We start from the raw sequence: 24873 nt of genomic DNA on the forward strand, positions 1-24873 counted from the left end.
AAACCACAACAGAAAAAAGAAAAAACAAAAAGAGAGGGTGGGGAACAAGCCAAAAGGAGAGATCACTGGTCGCTGGGGTTTCCTCCCATCGCCTTAGGTGTCCGTGGTCCCCCCCCGGTGCCTGGTAGGTGCCCTCATTGTGAGGAGACGTGAATTCTGTGTCCTCCTAGTACACCATCTTGACTCCCCATTTACGTTCTTAAAGTTTTTATCTTACTGCCTCAGATGTCAAGAATGTTGGACAATGATGGATGGACCTTTATCAATACACTATTGAACCATAAGGCACTGTAATCTGATTGTAGTTGATTGAGGTATTCTAGCATTACAAAGTCATTTTTAAAGGAGAATCAATACAAAAGGAAAAACGGTGAGAATAAATACAGCTTCTCATGTTTCCTCTAAATGTGAAGATTTGCATTCTTCAGAGGATTCGTCTGTCAAAAGAAAAACGGTATTACTTTGAAAGAGCAACACATCTTTTTAGCACTTAATAGCAGCAAAATCCCTTTTGTTGTTCACACAGGAATTTGTATCTTTTTTTGGGCAAAATCTTCACAGAATACAGAGCCTTGATAAAAATAAAAGAAGTGAGCCCACGTAAGCTCCTTTGCATGGGATTTGAATATTTGATCCTAGAGGTTTTTTGTTAAAATATTCATTAATTTTCAAAGTTATTTAATTTCCCCATTATGGTCATATTCATTTGGAAGGGTCTTTGATCTGCTGAACATTTCTTCCATCTGCCGGTTAGAAGGGGTTTTTGTGGAGGACTCACGACGACAGACCGAGTCCTCTGTCTGTCACAGGCCCTTTGGAAGTTGAAGATACTGATAGAGATTGGGAACGTCATCATTGCTCCAGCTCAGTGTAAGCCTGTTACTGAACTGAAGACAAGATTTATTCTTTTTAAAAAAAGTTTTGTTTTAATATAACAGCTGTATTGACACAATTCATATAGTAGATAGAATTCACCCTTTTAAAGGATACAGTTCAGTGGTTTTTAGTCTATTCACACAATTGTGCGACCGTCACCACTATCAGTTTGAGAACATTTTCACAGAAACCCTATGCCTGTTATCAGGCCCTCCCCACTTCCTCAAACTCCAGCCCCTGGCAAGCACTAACCTACTTTCTGTCTCTATAGATTTGCCTATTCTGGACGTTTCATATAATTGAATCATACCATGTGCAGCCTTTTGTGTCTGGCTTCTTTCACTTGCCTTAATGTTTTCAGGGTTCATCCATGTTATAACGTGTATCGGTAGTTCCTTTCTTTTTGTAGCTGAAAAATATTGCAGTGTATTGACCTTCCACATCATGTTTATCCATTCATCAGTTGATGCACATTTGTATCGTTTCTACCTTGTGTCTCATGAATAATGCCAGTCTCTTTCTCTCTTTCCCCCTCCGCCCACCCCCAGTCTTTTTTTCCTTTATTGTTTTTACTGGGGGCGGGGTGTCTCTCTAATCTGCTTGTATTGATGACGTTTTTCCAGAGAGCTTCAGCTCAGCATCGTCTGGGGTGGGGCCTCCCCGTGGCAGTGGTTGCTTTATAAGATTTCAGGACCCTGGGCTTCAGTAGGGTTTGAATTAACTCCTTTGCTGTCCCCAGAGACGCCGTGGGTGTTTTTCTGTATAACCCTGAGATCAGGATTTCTGACAGAGGTACAGGCGGCAGCAGAGACATTTCAGGGTCCTGCTGAGACATCTGCTCTTGGGAATGTAGACCTCAGCGCTCACATGATGGCTTTTTTCTTTGGTCTTGTTTTCCCCCTAATGACTGCTTTTTCATGAGTGACCACCCAGTGGGCCTGCATATAGGACAGAGTAGTCTTTCCCCTGAACCAAGGATCAGTCACAACTCCGTTCCAAGATGTACACATAGGTCCAGGCGAAGCTACGTGACCCAAGGCCCACTCCAATCCCATAATCCTGTTCCTAAAAGCCAATTGATGACTGACACTTCCACCTTAGGTCGGGGAAGTCTGTGTAACGGAGGTTCTGTAGGACTCGTTAATGCAGCACAGAGCCCCACGGCTCAAAGCACCAGCTAACCAGCCAGCAGCAGCATGAAGCGCGTGCTCGCTATTAGTCAGCAGAGCTAGTTAGTAAGCAAGGCGAGAAGAAAGACTCCCTGCGGTGGTGGTCACTGTCTCAGTATCCTGATCACAGCACCTATTGTCGTGGCCACCCGGGAGAGGCAGTGTTACCGACCAGGGTCCTTGGCCTTCCACAATCAGTAGAAATTGACTAGAGCCCAGGCAAGAAATTCAGGCAAGGCTTTATTGGGGCCCCTGCTGCAGCAGAGGGGAGCGAGAACACCACAGGTTCCCTTGCTCGCTCCCTGAAGAGGGGCTGGCTGGTTCCTTATATGGGGTGAGAGCAGGGGTGTGTCAGGCTGGAGGGGTGACTTAGGGGTTTTGCCCGTCCCTTTGGTGGTGTCGAGTGCAGGAGGGCATGCGCAGTCCCGTGCTTTTGCTCCCGACACCCTGTTTTTGCTCCCAGCTCTTCAGAAGTGGCAGTTGGGTTTTTTGGGTCTTTCTGTATCTTCTTGTCTATGATTTGCCCCAAGTGCACAGGCACACAGTTATTTTTAGTCCCTTATCGTTTCTTTGTATTGTTACCTGAGGAATGTGTGTCCAGGTGCAAGCCCTGCAGCAAAGGGCCCCAGGTCCCAGCCTGTCTCAGTAGGAGGGACCCCCACCCCCAATTTGTTTTGGATGTCAAGACTGATGATGCCATACGCAAAGCAAGAGGGTATGAGGAAGTTCATTACTCACATAATTGAGGTCTCTGGGGAGAGATCGGCAGGCCTCTCAAACATGCCTGGCATGGCTTGAGAGAGCCAGGAAAGGACACTGGCTCAGCTCTTTTTTACTGTTGTTAGAGGTTAGAGGTGGGATGGGGCAGGGTTCAGTGGAAGTGGTAGGGGCCTGTGTAGTTTGAGTCTCCTCCCAGCGGCAAAGGAGGGAGCACTGGGCTTAAGTTCTTTCCAGCTTTCTCAGACGTGGGACAGAGGGGCATGGGGAGCACAGAAGGGGGTGCAGCGTTTGAAAGTTGACAGCTGTGATCAATCAAACATTGAAAAAAGAGAGTCTGACCCTTTATTACAGTTCCTGAGTATTTTATTCTTTTTGTTACTATAGTAAGTGAAATTTTCTTAACTTCATTTTTGGATTATTCATTGCAAGTGTATAGAAATACAATTGATTTTCATGTATTGAATCATGTATTAGTTCTAATAGTTTTTAAGTAGATTTTATAGGATTTTTTTTTAATATACAAGTTCGTGTCGTCTATAGCTAGAGAAAGTTTTCCTTTTGTTTCCCATCTGTGTGCCTTTTATTTTATTTTCTTGCCCAATTGCCTTGGCTAGAAACTTCCATAAAATGTTGAATAGAAGTGGTGAGAGCAGACATCCTTGTCTTGTTCCTGATTTGGGGGGGAAGCATTCAGTCTGTTTTCCTTGAGTATGATGTTAGCTGTGGGTTTTTCCTAGATACCCTTATTAGGTTGAGATTATTTTCATTTTTTCCTAGTTTGTTAGGTGTTTTATCATGAAGTGCTGTTGGAATTTGTCAAGTGATTTTTCTGCATCTATTGAGATAATTGTGTGGGTTTTTTTTTTATTCTATTAATGTAAGTACATTGACTGATTTCCATGTTAAACCAGTCTTTCATTTTGGGGATAAATCTCACTTGGTCATGGCATATAATCCTTTTTATAGGTGGCTGGTTTCAGTTTGCTATATATATATATATATATATATATATATATATATATTTTTTTTTTTTTTTTTTTTTTTTTTTTTTTTTTTTTTTTTTTTTTGCCGTATGCGGGCCTCTCACTGTTGTGGCCTCTCCCGTTGCGGAGCACAGGCTCCGGACGTGCAGGCTCAGTGGCCATTGCTCACAGGCCCAGCTGCTCTGCGGCATGTGGGATCTTCCTGGACCGGGGCACGAACCCATGTCCCCTGCATCGGCAGGCGGACTCCCAACCACTGCACCACCAGGGAAGCCCTGCTGTATATTTTGATGAGGATTTTGCATCTACAGTAGATATCAGTCTGTAGTTTTCTTTTCTCTTGATATTTTTGTCTGGTTTTGGTATCAAGGTAATATTGTCCTCACAGAATGAGTTTGGAAGTGTTCTCTTCACCCCTCCCCCCATTTTTGGATAACTTGTGAAGAATTGGTATAAATTTTTCTTTAAATGTCTGACATGATTCACTAGGGAAGACATTTGGACCTGGACTTTTCTTTCTGGGAAGTTTTTGAATTATGAATTCCATCTTTTTGTTATAGGTGTATTTTCTATTTCTTCTTGAGTAAGTTTTCATAGTTTGTGTCTTTCTGGAACTTTTCAGTCTCACTAGATTATCTAATTTGTTGAGATATAGTTGTTCATTAATATTCCCTTATAATTATTTTTGTTTCTGAAGAATGAGCTGTGATGTCCCCTCTTCCATTCCTAATTTAAAGATTTGTCTTCCCTTTCTCTTGTTTAGTCTAGCTAGAGGTTTGTCAACTTTGTTGATCTTTGTAAGAACCAACTTTTGACTTCATTGATTCTCTCTATTGTTTTTCCATTCAGTTTCATTTATTTCCATTGTCTTATTTATTATATCCTGCTTTCTGGTTGGTTTAGGTTTAGTTTGCTCTTTTCTTTCTTCAGTGTCTTTAGGTGGAAGGTTGCTTTATTGATTTGACATCTTTCTCCTATTTTAATGTAGGCATTTATAGATATAACTTTCCTTCTAAGTACTGCTTTAGTTGCTTCCCATAAGCAACGAAAATTTAAAAAAAAGGAATAAAAACCCCAGGAGATTAATATTGGAACAGTACTATTAACTAGACTACAGAACTTAGTCTGATTTCACTCATTTTTACAGGCACTCCTGTGTGTGTGTGTGTGTGTGTGTGTGTTTGTACATGTATATTTAGTTCTATGAAATTTTATCGTGTGTTTAGAGTTGTGTTAACACCACTTAAATCCATTAACATTTCACTTCTGGAGAGAATTAGAGCTTGTACTTAGAAACTAATTCAGTCCTGTGTAACCCAAGCATGGAAATAAATCATAGATAACCCTTGTAAGGCTAAAGTCAACTTGACTAGGCTGAACAGGCTTGATATCAGGCATCTACAGAGAAGGGGGTCTACAGAGCTGAGTCAACCATAGTCCTTTGAGAAGGGATAGGGAGTATCAGGGAATCACAGGTGACATGTTTAAGGAGACAGGGGCAGGATTCAAAAATGGGCAGAAATCCAGGGAGCAGGAATTTGCCGAATGTAGTTGATGGTAGTGCAACCCACAAGGATCTTAATATGTTGTCAAATGGAGGTGAATTTCTTATGACTTTTCTTTCCAGTTGCTGTGCATAATGAATGTGAAAGGGTAGGACTAGCTCAGAGGAGCAGAGTTGTGATGGACAATTTTGATTTCAAATATACAGTACAGTCAATAGCAATGTGTTCCAAAACCAGGTACAAGAAAAATGGTGTCATTACTTTGTTACAGAGGCTCATCTCCTATATATTCAGACCTTGATGCTACTTGATTATGTCACCAGCACCTGTCTCTGCCAAGGTATTGCTGGGCCCTAATTCTGCTGTTAAAGGTCAGGGAGGGTAAGTTGGACAATGGTAGATTGGCAATGACCATAAACTGTCTCAGCAATGAAAGTACTGAATCTGTGTGTATTGCAGGGCTGAACGTTCGTTGGAACGTTAGATGAAAAAACAGAAACAAGCAAAAAACAGAAAAGAAACAGGAAAGGAATGCACTTGTATCATTTCAATCTTTTTAAATTTAATGATGCTTATTTTATAGCCTAATATTTAGTTTATCCCGGAGAAGGTTCTGTGTACACTTGAGAAGCATGTGTATTCTGCTGCTGTTGGGTGGAGTGTTTTATACATGTCTGTAGGTCTCGTTGGTTTATAGTGTTTGTCTTCTGTTGCCTTGTTGATCTTCTGCTTAGTTGTTCCATCATTGAAAGTGGGGTATTAAAGTCTCCAAATATTATTTTGAATTGTTTATTTCTCCTGTCAATTCTGTAAGCTTTTGCTTTGTGTATTTTGGGACCCTGTTTTAGATGTATATATATTTACAGCCGCTGTATCTGCCTGATTTACTGACTTTGAATCATGATATCCCTCTTTATCTCTTTCTTGTTGTGAAATGTGTTTTTTCTGCCATCAGTATAGCCACTCCAGCTTTCTGCTGGTTGTTCTTTGCATGATATGTCTTTTCCCATCCTTCTGCTTTTAAACTAATTGTATGTTTGAATCTAAAATGTCTGTCCAGCAGAGAGCATATGTTTCAGTCTTGTTTTTCATCCAGTCTGTCAGTCTCTGCCTTATGACTGGATTGGTTGGTACATTCACGTTTAATGTTACTGTTGATATAGTTGGATTTACATGCGCTATTTTGCTATTTGTTTTCTGTCTGCCTCATGTCTTTTTTGTTTCTCTACTCATTACTGCTTTCTCTTGCACTGAGTAAGTATTTTCCAAGGTAGCATTTTAATTCCTTTAGTGATTTTTTTCAGTATATTTTTTTGAGTTATCTTCTTACTGATTGCTCTAGGGCTTACCATATCATCTTAAATTATCAGAATCTACTTAATATTTACACTAATGTCAGTGGCATACAGAAATGTTACTCCTATTTAGCTCTATTCCATCTTTCTCCTTTTTACATCCATGTCTATTACAAACCCAGTAATACATATTTTTAGTTATTACTTCATATAACTTTGTGTCTTTTAGAGAAGCAGAGAACAATAATTCTAAGGCATTGACATGACATTTACTTTCCGATACAAAGGGGCCAATATTACTCGTTAAACAGTGATTATTTCTTCTTTGTCCTAGTTGAACATTTTTTTCCAAGCGTTAGAACAGACCTGAGTTGGGAATATTCACAGCACCAGCTCCTGTCCCCTCTTCCCTTTGCACTCACCTGATTCCTCCCCTTCCTAGTCCTGACCTAGACGTCAGGAAACCACAGTTGTACAGATTCTGCCGTCACCTGGACATACGAGTGACCATGGCCTCACTCTCAGGGGAGCTGCTGCTAGAGGAAAGGGCACTGCAGGCCCAGCCTGGCATCTGTTGGTTCTTGATGTATTTCCACACATAGATGCTTTCTAATATGTAGACTCTTCACTGATTTTTTAGACCTTGAATTTTTTTTACAGATAGCCCATTTTAATTTTAATCTGCAACCTGGTGGAGCTTTCAGTAGATAATGAAGAGTTGCCTGACTGTAGTGTAAGAACAAGCACTCACAGTAGATGTGGCTGCAGTGAAAGTTGTTAAATGGCTCGACTAGGACAATTATACAGAATAGCAGGACGCTTGGCCCTTTTTCCTTTTAAATGTCATATTAAAGAGCATTTGTGGGCTTCCCTGGTGGCGCAGTGGTTAAGAATCCACCTGCCAATGCAGGGGACATGGGTTCGAGCCCTGGTCCACGAAGATCCCACATGCCGCAGAGCAACTAAGCCCGTGTGTCACAACTACTGAGCCCGCGCTCTACAGCCCGTGAACCACAACTACTGAGCCCGTGCACCACAGCTAGTGAAACCCACGTGCCTAGAGCCCGTGCTCCGCAACAAGAGAAGCCACCGCAATGAGAAGCCCGCACACTGCAACGAAAAGTAGCCCCCGCTCGCCGCAACTAGAGAAGGCCCGCGTGCAGCAACGAAGACCCAACGCAGCCAAAAATAAATAAATAAAATAAATGAATTTATAAAAAACGAGCATTTGCGTGTTGATAATGTTCTGGTTCTATCTGATATTGAGAGAATTCTCATAGGGTTGGGACGATCGTCACAGTAGCTATGCATGGAGCCCGGCTCAGACACGGGAGTGCTGAGATCATGCACTTATAATAATGTTTTATTATTTCAAATTAGCTGGCTTTGCACGTATCTGGGAACTAATTTTGAAGTTTAGACTAACATAAAAACAGATAATGGAAAAAGGAGAGAATGAAACCTAGCCTCAGTTTAAGCACCTATCAAGTTCTGTGTTACAAGCAGTAGTACTTACACTAACGCTTCCAGGCCAGTTTTATCAACCCTGTTCCTTCCACGGGAGGAAACTGTGGTTCTTAGTGTTAGGTCAAGTGCGTGAGATTACACAGTAGTAATTGGTAGAGACTAGATTTCAGCCAGCTACACAGTTTGTGCTCTTTTCACCTCGTTCCTGCCACCACTAAATGATTCTTTGTATGTGTCTCTGTGAATTATTACATAGAGTTTATAATTGCTGATGTTTGGCCACAAGGGTTCTTCACTCATCATATGTCAGAAGCAAGGTGTATCTCAGCTTCACAATTCTAGGGTGACCTGCAACAGTATGTGTCCTCATTCCATTCAGCCCCCTAAGCACTTTATACCTTTCTTTATGGCCATATTGTAGGGTGAGTTGTCTGTTCTGGTCTCGTCTGCCTGCTGTCTCTCCTCCTCTTAGCACCTGGCCCGCAGTGAGGGCCCTTTCTCATAAAGACGCCTTTGTGAATGTGTTGAATCAGATGGTGCAAGAGTAATTGTGGTCTGTTTATGCTGGATCTGGGTTAATATTCACAATCTGTGTCTTCTCTATCTTGCTATCAACTGAGATTTTTTTTCTGGCTTGGGTTCATTTTAGCAGATTTAAAGAAACCTTCCGGTTCAAATGCTGCAAAATCCAACCTACCCAAATCTGGACTTCGTCCTCCTGGCTACTCGCGCCTTCCGGCAGCCAAGCTGGCGGCCTTTGGCTTCGTCCGGAGCTCCAGCGTGTCCTCGGTGTCCAGCACCCAGTCAGCGGACAGCGCCCAGCCCGAGCCCAGCCGGCTGGCCAACCGTAAGTGGGGTGGACAGGTGGGCGGGCTTGCATCCCAGACAGGCAGGACCAGCAGAGGGCGAATCAGCGTGTGGGTACAACAGGGTTGCATTTTCTTTGCGTTTAACTAAGAATTTGGGTTGACTACCTTAATCTCCCATTGTTGGGACTTTAAAGATAATCTGCTGAAGAAAAATAAAAGCCTGTTTGGCACTACCATTTCCTAAGTTATGGGGAGTTAATGTGCCAGAAAAAGACATGAAATATTAGTGGGAAAATCATTTTAGTCACCTGTGATTACCTGTCATGCCTTCATATTGGTGGAGCTCTTGATTTCTAAAAGTTCATTAAACGATGTTAAAAATAGGGAAGCCCAGCGGAGCTTCTTCTAGTCTGTGCCCGGGAAGGTCCCTGTTAGCTGAGATGGTGTCACTCCAGGCCTGGTTCCTGACACTGGTGTTGTAAGCTGCATTTTAAAGTATGAATTAATAGCGTCCGAGCAGGTCATATCAGCTGCTGTCCCTAAAGACCCAAGGCTGCCCCATTTGGGCTGAGCCTTTGAGGACCAAACCCCATCTCAGCCTCATCGACTTCAAAGTCATTGTTACTGGATCTGAAGCCATGACACCTCAGATGTTGGGTAGTAAGAATTTGCCAGGGAAATCTAAGCAGTTTTCATGTGGAAAGCTGTTTTGAAGGGTTTATAGTAGTTGAATAAAGTTGGAATAAGAGATAGAGACAGAGTGAAAGACGGGAAGGGGGAAGGGGAAGAGGAAGAGAGATTGAGAATAAGATTGATTTTGTATTAGTTTTTTCAATTTCCTCTCTCCAAGCTTGTTTTTTCCCTATCCTTTCTCGGCTTTATAGAGCTCATGGGTGGAACATTTGTACCTCTGTAGTTCTAAATTTTAGTCTACCTGGTTATTCCTAAAAGTAATGCATCTCGACGTGTTTGTAAGCATTTCTGAGAGGTTCTTGGTTCACTTGATTTCCTGAAGGTGCTGTGTCTCAGACCTACTTCCATATGGGGATCATTTTAGAAACCCCACTGGAATTAGAGATTGCATCATGGCACAGTGCCAGTCTCAAATTTGCAAACGCGTAACTCTTAATTTTTCGATATGTGTGTGCGTGTTAACAGTCTGAAGGTTTTGAAATAGAGGAGTGACGATTTGTTATCATTTTTAGGAGTGAAATTCCCAGTGGCATGTTTCTGTTTTAGATGGAGCATGAATGATAAAAAATCTCATGGTATGTATCTTTCCAAGGAAGGAGTTAAGATTCTGATTTCTTAAAAAAAATGAACCTCAAGGTGACCTGAGGCATGTCCCCATGGCAGCCACTTTTTCAAAAGGAGAGCTGACAGGTGTGGATGGAATAATTCCAGGTGTGCTTAGGGCATTTCTTCTCACCTGTGCTTCAAAGCATACTAGCTAGGGACTCCCTGAGCAGCCGAGATGAGAGCTGTTATGTGCCAGAGAAAGTAACTCCTGGTTTAAAGATTTCATAGGAAAAGAAATATTTACTCTATTCAGAACTGTTTTCTGTTTCTAGAATTGATCTGTAATTATTTGCCACCTAACTATATATAAAATTTGTCCTTCACCAGTAAATCACAGAAGAACTTCGCCCATGTTTGAATCGATGTCTTAGTGCCATTAACCATTATGCTTATGCTTGTTACCAGACTTAAGGTCAAGAAAACTCCTGTTCCTGTTCTTTAGCAAATAAGTGATGCTTTGATGACAAGGATTAAGTAAAAGACGAAGCTCTTGCAAGAGCTGAAAGTTCTTAGACAAATCCTAGGAGCAAATGTTGCCAGTTTAGCTCATGGAAACAGCTAACATGATGTCAGAGTTGGTTCCTTTTTTGTTCCTTGTCTTGTCTTTCTTTAGACACTACTTAGGGTTCATTTTAGGAATATTACTATAAAAAGGGATTGCACCACAGTAAGTAGATGCCTCAAAATCTGAAACATGATTACAATGAGGAACTATTTGCAAATGTGCGACTCATGATTTTAGACACTCACGTGCCTATAAACAGTCTGACAGCGTCCACGTGACTGAATGCTGTGTGGGGGACACTTTTAAGTGATTCATTGTGAACCTACTAGTGTTTTGTGGGCCACCTTGGCTTAGCTGCGACTTTTCTGTGCTGTTTTCCTGGGTCCAGATGGGCAAGTGATCCTGTAGAGGGGGGCCTGGGAGCCCCCTGAGTGCGGGTCTCAGCTGTTCCATTTGGAGTCTGCCCTCCACCCCGGGCTCAGGCTCTGCACCGTTCATTCAACCCTGCTGGGCAAGGGCTTCCCAAGGCGAGTGCCCTGCTGTGTTTTCTGACCTTTTCCACGAGGCTTTGGCAAATGGGGCCAACACAGGGAAAGGAATCGTCCGTAGATCCTTAGAACCTGAGGGTATTTTAGCATCCTGTCCACCCCTGCATTTTATAGCTGAGCGAACTGAGATCAGAATGACCTGCTCCCATCCTGGGAGCAGGAGGGAGTATTCCTCTTCCTCTGTTTAGTTCTCAAAGCTGCCATGTACGGTAAAGACATGTACGGTGAAGTCATTTCTTTCTATTAGTGAAGCAAATCTTAGAGTTGAGTTGCCTTGAGAGGCCCTTCAGGCCCAACCCACCTGTCCCTGCCCCACCCCTTCCCAGGTGTGTACTCGCTTCAGGTGATGGGGAACCTTCCATCATGTGAAGAAGCCAGCTGTTTGGTGAGCAGCTCGCATGGTGAGGCCGTGCTCCTTGTGGGTTCAGGCTGCCTCCCTGTAATTTCTTGCTAGTAGCTCAGTTTCTCTGGATTAACACGCAAGCTTTATCCTCATTGTGCTGCAGGACATCACCCTCCCTTCACTCCTGTACAGGTTCATCACGTAGAGGTTATGAGGTTGGCCCATTTCGAACCTCAAATAAAATTTCAAATGACATTACGTCGTGACCCACAGCTTTTTTAAGATTGAAAGTGAACAGGAAAAAAGTAATTCTCTACCTTAAAACTTAAATTTAAGCTTAAAATCACAGTATTTGAGCAGGTCTGACCTAATATGTAGCTCATCATTTTAAAAATTCTCCAATATGCTTCAGGCAATAGAAATTTGGAGAAAAACAATTACAGTGTAATTTAGTGTTGGTAACAAACTATAGCCCAAAGTATACCTAGTTGTCAAATTAACCAGCAGTTAGGCTTATAGACTTGATTTTTCTGGTGGGTAAGGAGGTATAATTTAAAGTTAAAACCTTTGGGGGAGTGTGTGTGTGTGTGGGAAGGGAAATAGAAAGACTTAGGGTTTCATGAATTAATCATTAGTGAAAATAGATCATATCACACAAGGATAGAATAATTTATGTGGAGGATCATCTCTCATTGTGGACTCTGAATAACACCTAACCTATTGGTGCTCAAGAAACAGAAAATATCTATCAGAAAAGAACATGAAGAAGGTGGCCTTTGCAGCTGTCCTTTCCAGTTTCTCCTCCTCTTTTTCTCTCTGCAATATTCTCATGTTTTCTTTGTGCGGTGAACTGAGACCAGAAATCATGAGACAAAGAATTTGAAAGGAGAAATAAAAAAGAAATCTGAAGGATTTTCTGTTGTTTCTTGTTCTGGTGCAGGAAAGTAGTAGAATGTTTAGAGATGTAGGGATAGAGCTGGATGTGGACAGAGAGACTGACATCGGTATAAATAATCATGTTGCATGGATATATGTGCCGACAGCCTTCTAAATGAGTTGAGGTGGAGGCTTCATTTCTGTTTAGGGTGATCAGGGAGTTTCTCAGAGGGGGTTGTGAGCTGGGCGGTATTTGGGGAGGTAGAGGTGGGCTCTACCTAGGAGATCCTTTGAGAGGAGCTGTTGGTACATCCAGAAAACCTCCGGAAGCCAAGGGGTTGCCATTTCTGATGCAGCCTGCTGGTTCATCATGGTGGGGTCTGTCTCCTTGGTGCTGAAGTCCAGTGTTTGAGGTCCCCAGGGTCTGTCCTCAGAATGCATCTATCCCAATGCTGCCATCTTCCCCTTGGTCCTCTTTTCCACAGTTTCAGCTCTTAGCACTTCAGACGCGGTGCCAAATCCATCTCTCCAGCCCCAACTTCTCTCCAGAACTTCTCATCTACATTTCAAATGACCTGTCAAATATCTCCAGCTGGGTGACTCAAGTCATCTCAAACTAAACGTTTCCCTCAAAATGAATCTTCCGTTATCTTTTCCAAAGTGACGCCGCCTCTCAAAGTTGCTCTATGATGTAATGACATCTATGATCTCCTGTCTACGGAGGCTGGAAATTTTAAAATCAGCCGTTACCACTCACCATTTTTGTTTTCTTTTTTGCCTTCCTTTGTATTCAGTGATCAAATCTGATCAGTTCTTTCTTACATTTACTCTATCCTCTTTCTTTTCTCCTCCTCATCTTTGTTTAAATCTATGTCACCTGAACTATTCGCAGTACATCCTCACTCTCTAATCCACAGGCACATGGTCCTATAGACAATTTTCTTTTGAGCCTGTTGGGAGTGCTCCATGTGTCCCTGTACTCACTTCCACTGCTTTCCAGAAGTTACAGGCCCTCCATGACTTGCTTAGCCCCCTTCTCACCTTTCCCTCACCCAGTCCCCTGACATACACCCTCAACCAGACAACGAGAGCTGTTCCCATTTTTCTCTGAGGGCTTTGTGCTTTTCTGCCTTTGGGTCTTGGTTTAAACTATTCATTTCTAGAATGCTCTCCCTTCCCACAGATCTCTCTGTGGATTCAGTCATTTTCAGTGTGATTCAAATACCATTTCCTCTAAGAAGCCTTCCTTCATCTGTGAACCTGAAGTGGTCCTTCCTCCTAGGAACTCCCACTGCCTCTTACTTGTATCACTTTTGTGGCTTATCACATACCATCTTGGTATAGTTATTTGTTTTTATGTCCTGTCTCCCCTGTGGACTGTCAGCTCTTTGAGGATACAGGGTATGTCTCTTAATAATTTTAGTATACCTCACACTACCTAGCATGGGCTTTCCACTAGTAGAATTTCAAGAGAAATTCTCTCCCAGTGGAAAGATTTTCTCATATGTGAGGGTATAGAACAAGAGAGACTTTTCTTTTTTTTTTTTTTTTTGCGGTACGCGGGCCTCTCACTGTCGTGGCCTCTCCCGTTGCGGAGCACAGGCTCCGGACGCGCAGGCCCAGCGGCCATGGCTCACGGGCCTAGCCGCTCCGCGGCATGTGGGATCCTCCCGGACCGGGGCACGAACCCGTGTCCCCTGCATCGGCAGGTGGACTCTCAACCACTGCGCCACCAGGGAAGCCCAAGAGAGACCTTTGAGAGAGGAACTTGGGCAACTTTCAGAAGTATTTTGTACCAGGAACACATTTTCAGTCTATTAGGACTTTCATATGTCTTGATAGTTGAAGTTCCATCACTGTGGTTCTCACACTTTTCTAAATTACCTCAATTATCTCTAAAATGTCGCTTCCATTGACTGTGGTGTACCCATAGATAATTTATACAACTCAAAGCATGGAAAAGATAATAGGTTATTTGTAGTATAATTATATTCAGAGCTAAATCGTTATGTGGACTGACCTACTAGTCTCACAGATGTCTAAGATCTTATATATCTCCTTGCATGTAATTAGCCATTTTAAAAGAATTAGGCTAAAACCCAACTGTTGAGGCTTTTCATGAGAGAATTGCAAAGTTTCCAATTAGACATCTCAATTTAGAGAGACTGGATATTCTCATTAAATTCTAGAGCTATAGTTCTTATTTTCATACTTAAATAGGTAGGTGGTCTTTTAATTATTGAATAAAATTTGGGTTCTGGAGATAATGATCTGAAGTGGAAATCACTAACCATTTTGGAAGTTAGTCAGTGAAAGTAAAGGTTAATATGAAAGCTTTTTGCATGTTCATTTCAGCGTTTATGCTTATGAACACTGTAGAATTCTTCTACATACATGACATGTTTGATTTTCTGTAACTGACATGCATTCTAAATAAGATAAGAGGGCTTCCCGGGTGGTGCAGTGGTTAGGAATCCACCTGCCAATGCAGGAGACACGGGTTCCGGCCCTGGTCCAGGAGGATCCCACATGCCGGGGAGCAACTAAGCCCGTGCGCCACAACTACTGAAGCCTGTGTGCCTAGAGCCTGTGCTCCGCAACAAGAGAAGCCACACCAAAGAGAAGCCCGCGCACCGCAGCGAAGAGTAGCCCCCGCGTGCAGCAATGAAGACCCAATGCAGCCAAAAATAAATAAATAAAAATAAATAAATGAGAGTCGACAAGAAGCATTATTAATAACTCCTACCGAAACAGCCATCAACCTGTCTCATGTTCCATTGGCGAAGAGGGAGTCATTTTTTATTCATGGAAAAAGGAGCTGAATGGGACCTGTGAGGTTAAATTTCAGAGAAGCTATTGCCTATTTGAGATTGAGCCTTATTGATGTCCTTGTACATTCCTTTTCAAAACACTCGGACACCGATCACGTCTACCCAGAGATGAGATTAGAGCGTAAATGTGTTTTGTTTTGTTTCAAAGAAAACTGACCATTAAACGGTTGAAAGTAAGATAAACTGAAATTGGGATGATAATAGTTTTGTATGTAGTAAACGTAATGTCTAATTGAACTGCCTCATTTGGGGGGCTTGTGTTGTTTTGTGAAGATCGGGTTGTCTACTTGCCCTTCCCCAGTCCTGAAGTCTTGCAGCATCTGTTATGGGGTGAGCATGGAACTCAGTGCTGGGGCCAGGACACCCTGTGTAGTTAGTGTCTGGTGGGGAGGTGGGGTATCCAAGTGCATCCTGCAGGGAGCTGTGAGGGGGCTGTGGCTGGAGACGGCACAGCGTTGGGGAGGGGTTAGGGGAGGAGGAACCCGAAGGACGGAGCACCTGCCCGTCCTGACCCCACGCCCCTCAAGTCCCCTTGGGCTGTCTCAGCCCTACTGCGTTATATCTTCAGATCTAATTATTCCACTCTGCTTCTAGGTAATGACAGATGTTCTGGATTTGCTGTAAAATAATCCAGCAAAGAAAAGAACAAAACAAACCTGGAGGGGGGCAGTATAGATAAGGAAAGTTAGACAAAAGTTTGATAATCCTTGAAGCTGGATGATGGAACTCTGAGGGTTCATTGCACTATTTACTTCCCGGTTTTGGGTTTTTTTTTTTTTTTTTTTTTTTGGTATGTTTGAAAATTTCCATTTTTATTTAACCTTCTGTGGAAGAAGGTTAAAATCTCATCTTTTCTCTGTATTGGTTTTTCTTTCTTAAGAGTCAGTATATTCTTGTCCTGCCCCTAGGTTCTCCAGAACCATTTTTTTTTTTTTTTACATTCCAAGCATAGCACAGGGAGATCAGCACCGAACCTAGAGGGGTGGAATAGGGAGGGTGGGAGAGAGATGCAAGAGGGAGGAGATATGGGAATATATGTATATGTATAGCTGATTGACTTTGTTGTAAAGCAGAAACGAACACGCCCTTGTAAAGCAATTACACGCCAATAAAGATGTTACAAAATATAAATAAATAAAATAAAGTGACATCCTTAAAAATAAAAAGAGTCAGTATGGCATAGTGGTGAAGAATGTGGTCTCTGCAGGTGCACTGCTGGGTTTGCATCCTGCCTCTGCCACTAGCTAGTTCTGTGACTTTGGGCAAGTTACTTACTCTCTCTGTGCCTCTACTTTCTCACTGTAAAATAATAATAATATTACTACTAATAAATAATGTCAAAAGCCACTGTAGGATTGATGAGAACATTAAATGGAATTAATGTATGCAAACAGGGCCTTGCACAATAATAATAATAATGTTCCAGTGGCTGTTTCCATCCATTTCCCACATGCAGAAAGTTGTCTGTTGGGAGAGATTTAAAAGCTCAGATGGAAAAACTCCGTGGTGGATTAACCGTGTCTGGTGTGGGTTGAAGAAACTGGTATTGATAACATCTAGGTCAGGGAGTCGACGTTCACTCCATTTCACAGTTGTTATCCTCAACTCTCTCATGTACGGTGAATGCCTTTCTGAGCGTTAAACTAAAACATGCGTCATTCATGAAACCGTAAGGTGGCAGTTCTAGAAGTTCATCTCTTGATTTTCATGGGCGTCTCTTACTTTTGGGCTACAAGCTTCTGGTTGTTTGGCTATTTATGAAACATAGGCAGGGAAAGTCATGTTTTTATCTCTTTATCTAAAAGGGCTCTGCCGTGCCCTTAGCATGTTATCATTTAAGAGAGTACATTCGGTTGGGCTCCCTTTAAATGAAATGTATTTATGCAAGGTGACTAATACATAGCACATGAATCTAAGCTGATGGCTTTTAAAACCTCTGCTCAGAATAGAAACTGAGAGTTGGATCTGATTTTTATTTCTGTGCCTGTAATGTCTGCAGGAAACAAATGGGAACATTTGATTTTGCAGCGTGAAAAGGGCTTCACACAGCTTCTCATTTTGCTAGAGTCTAATTTCCATTGTACTAGGGTTTTACTCTGTTGGCTATCTCAACCCGATTTGGGTGTGTGGGGAAAAGAGAATAGTGAGAACAAAACCCAAAATAAGCTCCTGATTTTCTCTGGAAATGAGGAAGTCAAACACATGCCACTGGTGGATTTAAATACCTATTTCCCTGGTATCTGTAATTAGGTAAAGTATTCTTTGTAAGGAAAAAAACAGAATCATTTTCACCGAATCTCGCTGTTAATTTTCCCAGTGATTCCCACACATTCAATTCCTTCTTTTTTCCCTTTCTTTGCTTCCTTCATACACTCACATCAGAATGAGTTCTTCTGGGTGTTATTCGGTGTTGCCTGTAAGTGAAAATATTTTCTTTATTGCTTAAGTAACACCTAGTTTATCCATTTTGAATCAGATATGTGAGCAAAACTGTTAGAAGTCATATAGCCCTTCAAAAGGTTAATAGTGCCGTATTCTTGCATGTTTTAGCATATTCAAGGTATTTTATGAAGAAAGGATGCTTTGAACTATGAACTGAGATAAGAAATATGCCACACTTGCATGCATAATATGTAATAAAATCAGCATTTATGGTAATAGAATAATCTTTGGGAAAGTCAGTTAACCTCAGTGGACTCAGATTTTTATTATAAAAGTTGGAAGGTATCGAATTAAATGAATTGACCACTTTGGGCTCTCAGAGCTGGGACCTTGTGGCTGAATTCTATCCATGTGTGGAATCATTTATGGTTCTTCAGTGGTGAATGATCAGAATCGTATTTGAGAAACATTAATATGGTAAAATGTAAGTTAATTCGTTTGGAGAAGAGAGACAGAGAGTGAGAGGTCTCAGTTCTGCCAAAATTAGGGATTCTTCCCGTCTTGGCCTGACCTTATTTTGTTATTCTTCTCCTGTCATATGAGATGGACCTTTCAGGACACTAACAGACAGAGAACAGCTCACAAGTTTTACTGCCCTGATTTTTTCCTATAAAATATAGAAAGTCACACCTTAGAAGTCACCTTGCTCCGGCCCTTTGCCTAACGCTGAGCATCTTGGATTATTAGTCCAGCATCAGAACAGAGACAGGGAGGTGCATGACTTCCAGACTCATACTGACTTCTCCTGGGAACTTGACCAACAGTACGTGCTTTCTTACATTGCTGTAATACGCACAGTCTATCATCTGGGAAGGTTCCTAGAGATCCTTGCAGGGTCTTCCTTAAGGCAGCAGATGGGGCAGCACAGATCAGTAATTCCTTTTGCTTTTGATGAGAGAGAAAATCAATTAATGGTGATGTCAGAGGGTTCTTTGGCTCCCATAACAGGCAGCGACTGGGAGGCGAGGGTTGGTGGGAGCCTGAAGTAGGTGTCAGCAGTGGGCACGGAAAGAAAGGACCAGATGGAAAAGTGTCAGAACCGAGAGGGCAAGAGCGCCTGAGAGGGTGGGGTGACAGGAAGGGTGAGGGGGCCACTCACAGAACTGGGGGAGCACACTCAGGCGTAGGTAAACGTGAGCCCACCTCCCTCAAGCCCACCCCCACACCTGGCTGGCTGACCCCAGTGTCGCTACGTGGGGGGCTGCATGGGGTTCAGCTCAGAGATCTGCTTGTCAAGCAGGTCAGGACTTCGTGAAGACGATGGGGGTACGTGAGAATAATTAAACCCATGTGGTAGAACTAGATACACTTACTGTGTATTACTTTTACTCTAAATATATGCAGTCAGTTTAGATTGTAAGTGGTAGGTTCTGATCTAAAGGTCTAGTTCTTCCTCCCTAAGGAACTGGTGAGAACCTTCTCCCAGTACAGCTAAGATGCTGCGATGTCACTTTCGTAGAACAGGCCTTAGTCTCTGGTTCCATTTATGTGCTAATTTCAAGTTGACCCCAAAGGAAGAGTTTTGTCAGTCTTGGTAAGGAGGGTTACTTCTTCCCATAAGTTCCGGAAAATTCCCTCAGTCCACTTTCTTTTCCACATGAGAGCACTTCCTCACTGTGCCCGTGATGTTTTCCCTAATTTGAGTGCTTTGTTCTTTTTTTAATTCTTATCAGAGTAGAGTTGATTTACAACGTTGTGTTAGTTTCAGGTGCACAGCAGAGTGAATCAGCTATGCATATGCATATGTATAGATTCTCTTCCCATACAGGTCATTACAGAGTATTGAGTAGAGTTCCCTGTGCTATGTAGTAGGTTCTTATTAGTTATCTTTTTTATATGTAGTAGTGTGTATACGTCAATCCCAGTCTCCCAGTTTATCCCTCCCCGCTTCCGCCCTGGTAACCATGTTAGTTTTCTACATCTGTGTGGAGTGCTTTGTCCTTTTTCTGTGTATTGGGGTTGCTGAGGGCAAAGAATGAGATACTTCACAACGCTTTTTCTTAGGTAACGTCTTAACCTGGGTCGTGGATTTCTCCAGCAGAAACGCGGATGCTGTACACACAGATTTTGCATCTCCCTGCCTGCTGCCCTGGGAGGGACTTGGGTTGAGCACACGCAGCCCTGGCCTGAGCAGGCAAGGGCCGTCATTGTTGCCACTGGTGTGGCAGCGGAGGGCCACCTGCAGCTCTCAGAGCCGCAGGAGGGTTGCCCTGCTCTCTTCCACCTCTGCTGGTCCCTCTGCCACACCCTCTCGTCAGCCTTTAGGGTTGGCTCCTAACTTGTGACAGCAGCAACGCAGGGATCCTCACTCCATTCCTGTACGTGTGACGTGTGTGTGTGTGTGTGTGTGTGTGTGTGTGTGTGTTTTGGACGTATGTGTGTATGCATACGACCTTACTACAACTTTGCCAAAAGTCACAATGAAGTGTCCCCACCTCGACCTCTTGCCCTTGCCACAAATAAATGTGATGGGAAACGGCCACCCCAGAATCTCCTACCATGGCCCCTGTCACAGAAATCCAAGGCTCGAATCTTTTCCCTAGACCTCTTTATTAGAAACTGTGTGTGGCAGGGAGATGACAAGCAGACAGCCTCAGCTATTAACTGCCAACACCCATTTACTCTCACCTCTTTGAATAGAAAATGAAAAATGCCAACACATCTCGGGTGCCGTTAGCCCCGAGGTTTGCCTCTAAAGTCAGTGCCTACACAGGAGACTTCTGTTGCCACCAGTGAGGTTTTTTTTTGTTTGTTTGTTTTGTTTTTGTTTTTGCTGTATGCGGGCCTCTCACTGTTGCAGCATCCCTGCTGCAGAGCACAGGCTCCGGACGCGCAGGCTCAGCGGCCATGGCTCACGGGCCCAGCCGCTCCGCGGCACGTGGGATCCTCCCGGCCCGGGGCACGAGCCCGTGTCCTCTGCCTCGGCAGGCGGACTCTCAACCACTGTGCCACCAGGGAAACCCCACCAGTGAGGTTTGCTAATGAAAGCAAATGAGCCTGGATGGACCTGTCACAGTGGTTTCACTGAACAGATATGCCAATTAAGCCAGAGGTCAAGGAGCAGGTGTTGTTTCAAGCAGGTGTTATTAGTTTGTGTCCAACAGTGGCTCTGAAAGAACACAAGAAACAGTCCAGTTCTTCCTAGTTTTTATTTCAGTTGAGGAATATATGTGCTCACTGGCTGGTGACTGATTACCTGTCCAGGAAATGTCAGTTCCCTCCGGCTGGTCCTTCTATGCCTTGGGCATCTTCGTGCTTGCACCGTCTTTCTTCTTCCTGTATCCTTAGCTGTCTGTTGCTGCCAGAAGCCTTGCTTTACCATCACGGAAGCCTACAGTGTCCACACCAGCACCTCAGGTGTCATCCAAGTGATCGTGACCGTTCTACAAAAAAGGAGAGGATGTAAGGAAAGTCGAGGTGACATCACCACCCCAGGTTGAGTTAGTGATGAACCCAGGGCTGGAGCATCAGTCCGACGCCTCATCCCATGATGCCCGCCAGGGTGAGAGGCACTGAGTGTCGCTCCAGGAGGGTTTATTGGAGAAATGGATGCTTGTTCCACGTGTAGCTCGATTCCATCAATGAGCTCCTACGATGCAAATTGGCAGCAACTGGAATCTAGCAGTTTCCCGTGACGTTCCCTCTGCTGAGGATCTGCGGGAAGCCTAGTCCAGCTGCCTGCAGTACACGGGAGCCTGTTAGCCGTGGGTCGGTACTGGTTGCGGTTCTGTGTGAGCGATCCCCAGAGACAGGGAGGGTGGAGGTGCGAGTGTTGTGTGCTGAGCACAGAGACTGGCAGGACCCTGTGCTCATTCCCAGACTCCAAGAGAGGTGGTGGGGGCAGTGAAGGGTAGCTGGGAGTTCAGAGGACGCGGATCTAGATGCTGCCCTGGGCTGTCATCTTGGACAAGTCACACATATCTGTGGGCCTCCAGTGTCCTCCCTTTTAAGTGAGGGGTGGGACCATGGTTTCTGACACGCCTTCTGTGGATCCTGTGTCTTTGGTCCCAAGACTCGTGAGCAGAAGGTTTGCAGGGGGTCCAGGGCCCCGAGGGCACAAGTTTGTTCCTTCTTACATTTTCATTCGGAAACTGTAAGGAAAGACCCCTTCCGTTTCCCATATATTTTTCCTTTGTTATGATTGAAGGACATACAAATTATGCTGTCTCTATATATTGCTAAGAGAGTTGATCTTACAGGTTCTCATCAGAAGAAAAAAAATCTCTAGGAGTTTGGGATTAACACACTATTACACACACTATTCTCTATATACACACTATTCTATATATAAAATAGATAAACAACAGGGACCTACTGAATAGCACAGAGAGTATACTGAATATCTTGTGATAACCTATAATGGAAAAGAATCTGAAAAAGAAGGTGTGTGTGTGTGTGTGTGTGTGTGTGTGTGCACGCGCGCATATATATATATATATTCAGTTACTATATATATATGTATACATAGATATATATATATATACATATATATATATATAGTAACTGAATCACTTTGCTGTATACCGGAAACTAACACAACATTGTAAACCAACTATACTTCAATAAAAAAATTAAAGTAAAAAAACAAAACAAAACTCTATGGGACTTTTGATGGATCTAACTACATTTATTGTGATGATCATTTCACAGGGTATACATATATCAAATTATTATGCTGTACACCTAAAACTTGTACAATGTTATATGTCAGTTATATCTCAATGAAAAAACAAAGATCAATGCCTAGATTTCTTTCTACATTAACGTTAATAATTAGAATTATTGGAGACTTTTAAATATGTTTGCTCACTTATATTTTCTAAGCATGGGGAGCGAAGGGAGAAGAAAAGAAAAAGAGAGGAAAAAAGAAGATGGAAATATATCACATTTTTAAGAGAAGAGAAGAATAAAAAGAAAGGGGACAAATGGCTAATGGTCCCATTGTTATCAGAGACCAGAGAAGGAGTTTAAATTTCAGTAGGAAGTGACTGGGGAGTCCACCACCTAAGGATGGCCTGGTGCCCCTGGGGTCTGGTGTGCATTACAGTCCCCTCCACGACTGAATTCAGTTACTTCTGGCAACGAGATCAATGTGGGGCAGCAGTAATCTCTACAACATTCTGATGAAAATTAAAAGATGAAAGGAGGCTGTATAAAATAATTAATATAGCAAGAAAAAGCAGAACCTGCTTGTCTTTGGGAAAGACTGATAACAGCCTCTTCTATAAGTTATGTCAGGTTATGGGACAGACAATACGTGGAACAAAACGCCGGATCACTTCCCTAACCATGTGAGAACGTTTGCAATTTCCCATCTTTCGCTCTTTCTCGAGGGAGTGTTCTTTCAGTGATGATAAAATTCCCTGTAATTCCTTATTACTTCTCAAGAGGTAACCATCTAGATGTTCTATGAGACAGCTATAAGGAATAACTCTCACTCATCCCTAAGAAAACGGTGTCAGTATAAGTTGGACAGATGTTGTCAGGCATGTATCTCCGACATGCTCATATTCAAAAAACTCCAGAAATACCTTAAAAATTTATATTGAAATATTGTTGATTTACAATGTTGTGTTAGTTTCAGGTGTACAGCAAAGTGATTCAGTTATACATATAGATAGATAGATAGATAGATAGATAGGTATTCTTTTTTTTTACATTCTCTTCCATTATGGGTTATTACAGGATACTGAGTTAGGTGCCCTGTGCTATACAGTAGGTCCTTGTTGGTGATCTATATTAAATATAGTAGTGAAAAAACTCCAGAGATATTCATTAATAGCCCATTGCTTTTGTCCTGTGCTGGGCGCTGGAGGAGCAAGGGAGAAATATGTGCTAAAGATGAGGGTCTGGGCATTAAGGAGCTTATACTTCTGTTATTCTTTTTTTAAAAAAAGACTTCTCGGGCTTCCATAGTGGCACAGTGGTTAAAGAATCCACCTGCCAATGCAGGGGACACGGGTTCGGGCCCTGGTCCGGGAGGATCCCACATGCGGCGGAGCAGCTAGGCCCGTGCGCCACAGCTGCTGAGCCTGCGCTCTACAGCCCCCGGTTATGACTGCTGAGCCCGCGTGCCTGGAGCCTGTGCTCCGCCACAAGAAAAGCCACCGCAGTGGGAGGCCCGCGCACCGCAACGAAGAGTAGCCCCCGTTAGCCCCCATTCACTGCAACTAGAGAAAGCCTACACACCAAGGAAGACCCCAAAGCAGCCATAAATAAAGGCAGAAGTATTGAAAAGCCAAAAAAAAAAAAAAAAAAGACTTCTCTCTAGAAAACTAATTTTATATAAAGAATTATATATATATTGATTTTGGACAGGCAATATCATATAGATAAATATGGGGAATTTTTTAAAGAACTACAGTAATAAAGTGAAGCTCTGTACAAGGTGTATTTAGGCTAAGGCAGGGGTGTGGAAAGAGCCCAGAAATTCATGGAGAAGGTCATAGTTCAAGGCCCCACTCACCCTTTCACTTCTCCAAACCTCGTTACCCACTGTATTGTGAGAATGAGAGCATGTAATTGAGGCTCGCAATAGGCTGAAGGCTATAAAATGTAGTATGAATAGGACTACTTATTATGTAACCCAGTGCGGAGCAGAAATTTGTGCTCTACTGTTGCCCCTGGGTTGGGCCCCTGCCCCTGAGTTTGGGACAGTCATCCTAGGTGAGCAGATGAGGCTCATTGGAGGGAGAGGGAGGGGCTGAGATGCAGTAGGTCTTGAAGGACAGAAGGCTTTGTGTTGGTGGAAGTGAGCGGGGGCACATTTCCCCAGAAGGAGTGATGAGTAAGGGGACTGTTAGATCAGCCCTCACCCCTGTGGGTCCTGTCACTGCCTGGGCTACATTTCCTTCTCTACCAGCCACACTCACTTTTTGCTGATGACTAAAAAGGAGAATATGTTTTCCTGCTATTTCGTGCAAGGCATAGCTTTTCCCCACCCGTATTCACAGCTCCTTTGGGAGGATCTAGGTTACTTTTCTTTCCCTCCTCAGTGGCATCTGTTAACAGAGACAAAAAGACGTGTTTTGCAATGTTGTCTAGAGTGGCTTCTCCTGCTTGCACTCATGTTAATCTCTGTCTAGCTGAGGAAGGGACATGGGTAGATTGGTAAAGAATCAGGCTGAAAACAAGAGCTATTTAATTACTTGTAGAGGTTCTTACAGGAGTTGAACTTTACATCGGCCCAATGATGAGAAACAGAA

At 43.0% G+C, this 24873-nt stretch overlaps 1 protein-coding gene across 4 annotated transcripts in view; it reads left to right on the forward strand.

Moving 5' to 3' along the window:
• MTUS2 (microtubule associated scaffold protein 2) overlaps window positions 1–24873 on the forward strand; it is a 486774-nt gene that overhangs the window by 190784 nt on the left and 271117 nt on the right. For 3 of the 4 annotated variants that reach the window (XM_059995941.1, XM_059995940.1, XM_059995943.1), the window contains one exon: window positions 8665–8862. In XM_059995941.1, coding sequence (XP_059851924.1) covers window positions 8665–8862 — 198 coding nt within the window. The remainder of the gene's footprint in view (window positions 1–8664; window positions 8863–24873) is intronic. The other variant, XM_059995944.1, reaches the window with a different exon arrangement.

Source organism: Delphinus delphis, chromosome 18 (assembly GCF_949987515.2).
Source record: "Delphinus delphis chromosome 18, mDelDel1.2, whole genome shotgun sequence".
NCBI lineage: Eukaryota > Metazoa > Chordata > Mammalia > Artiodactyla > Delphinidae > Delphinus > Delphinus delphis.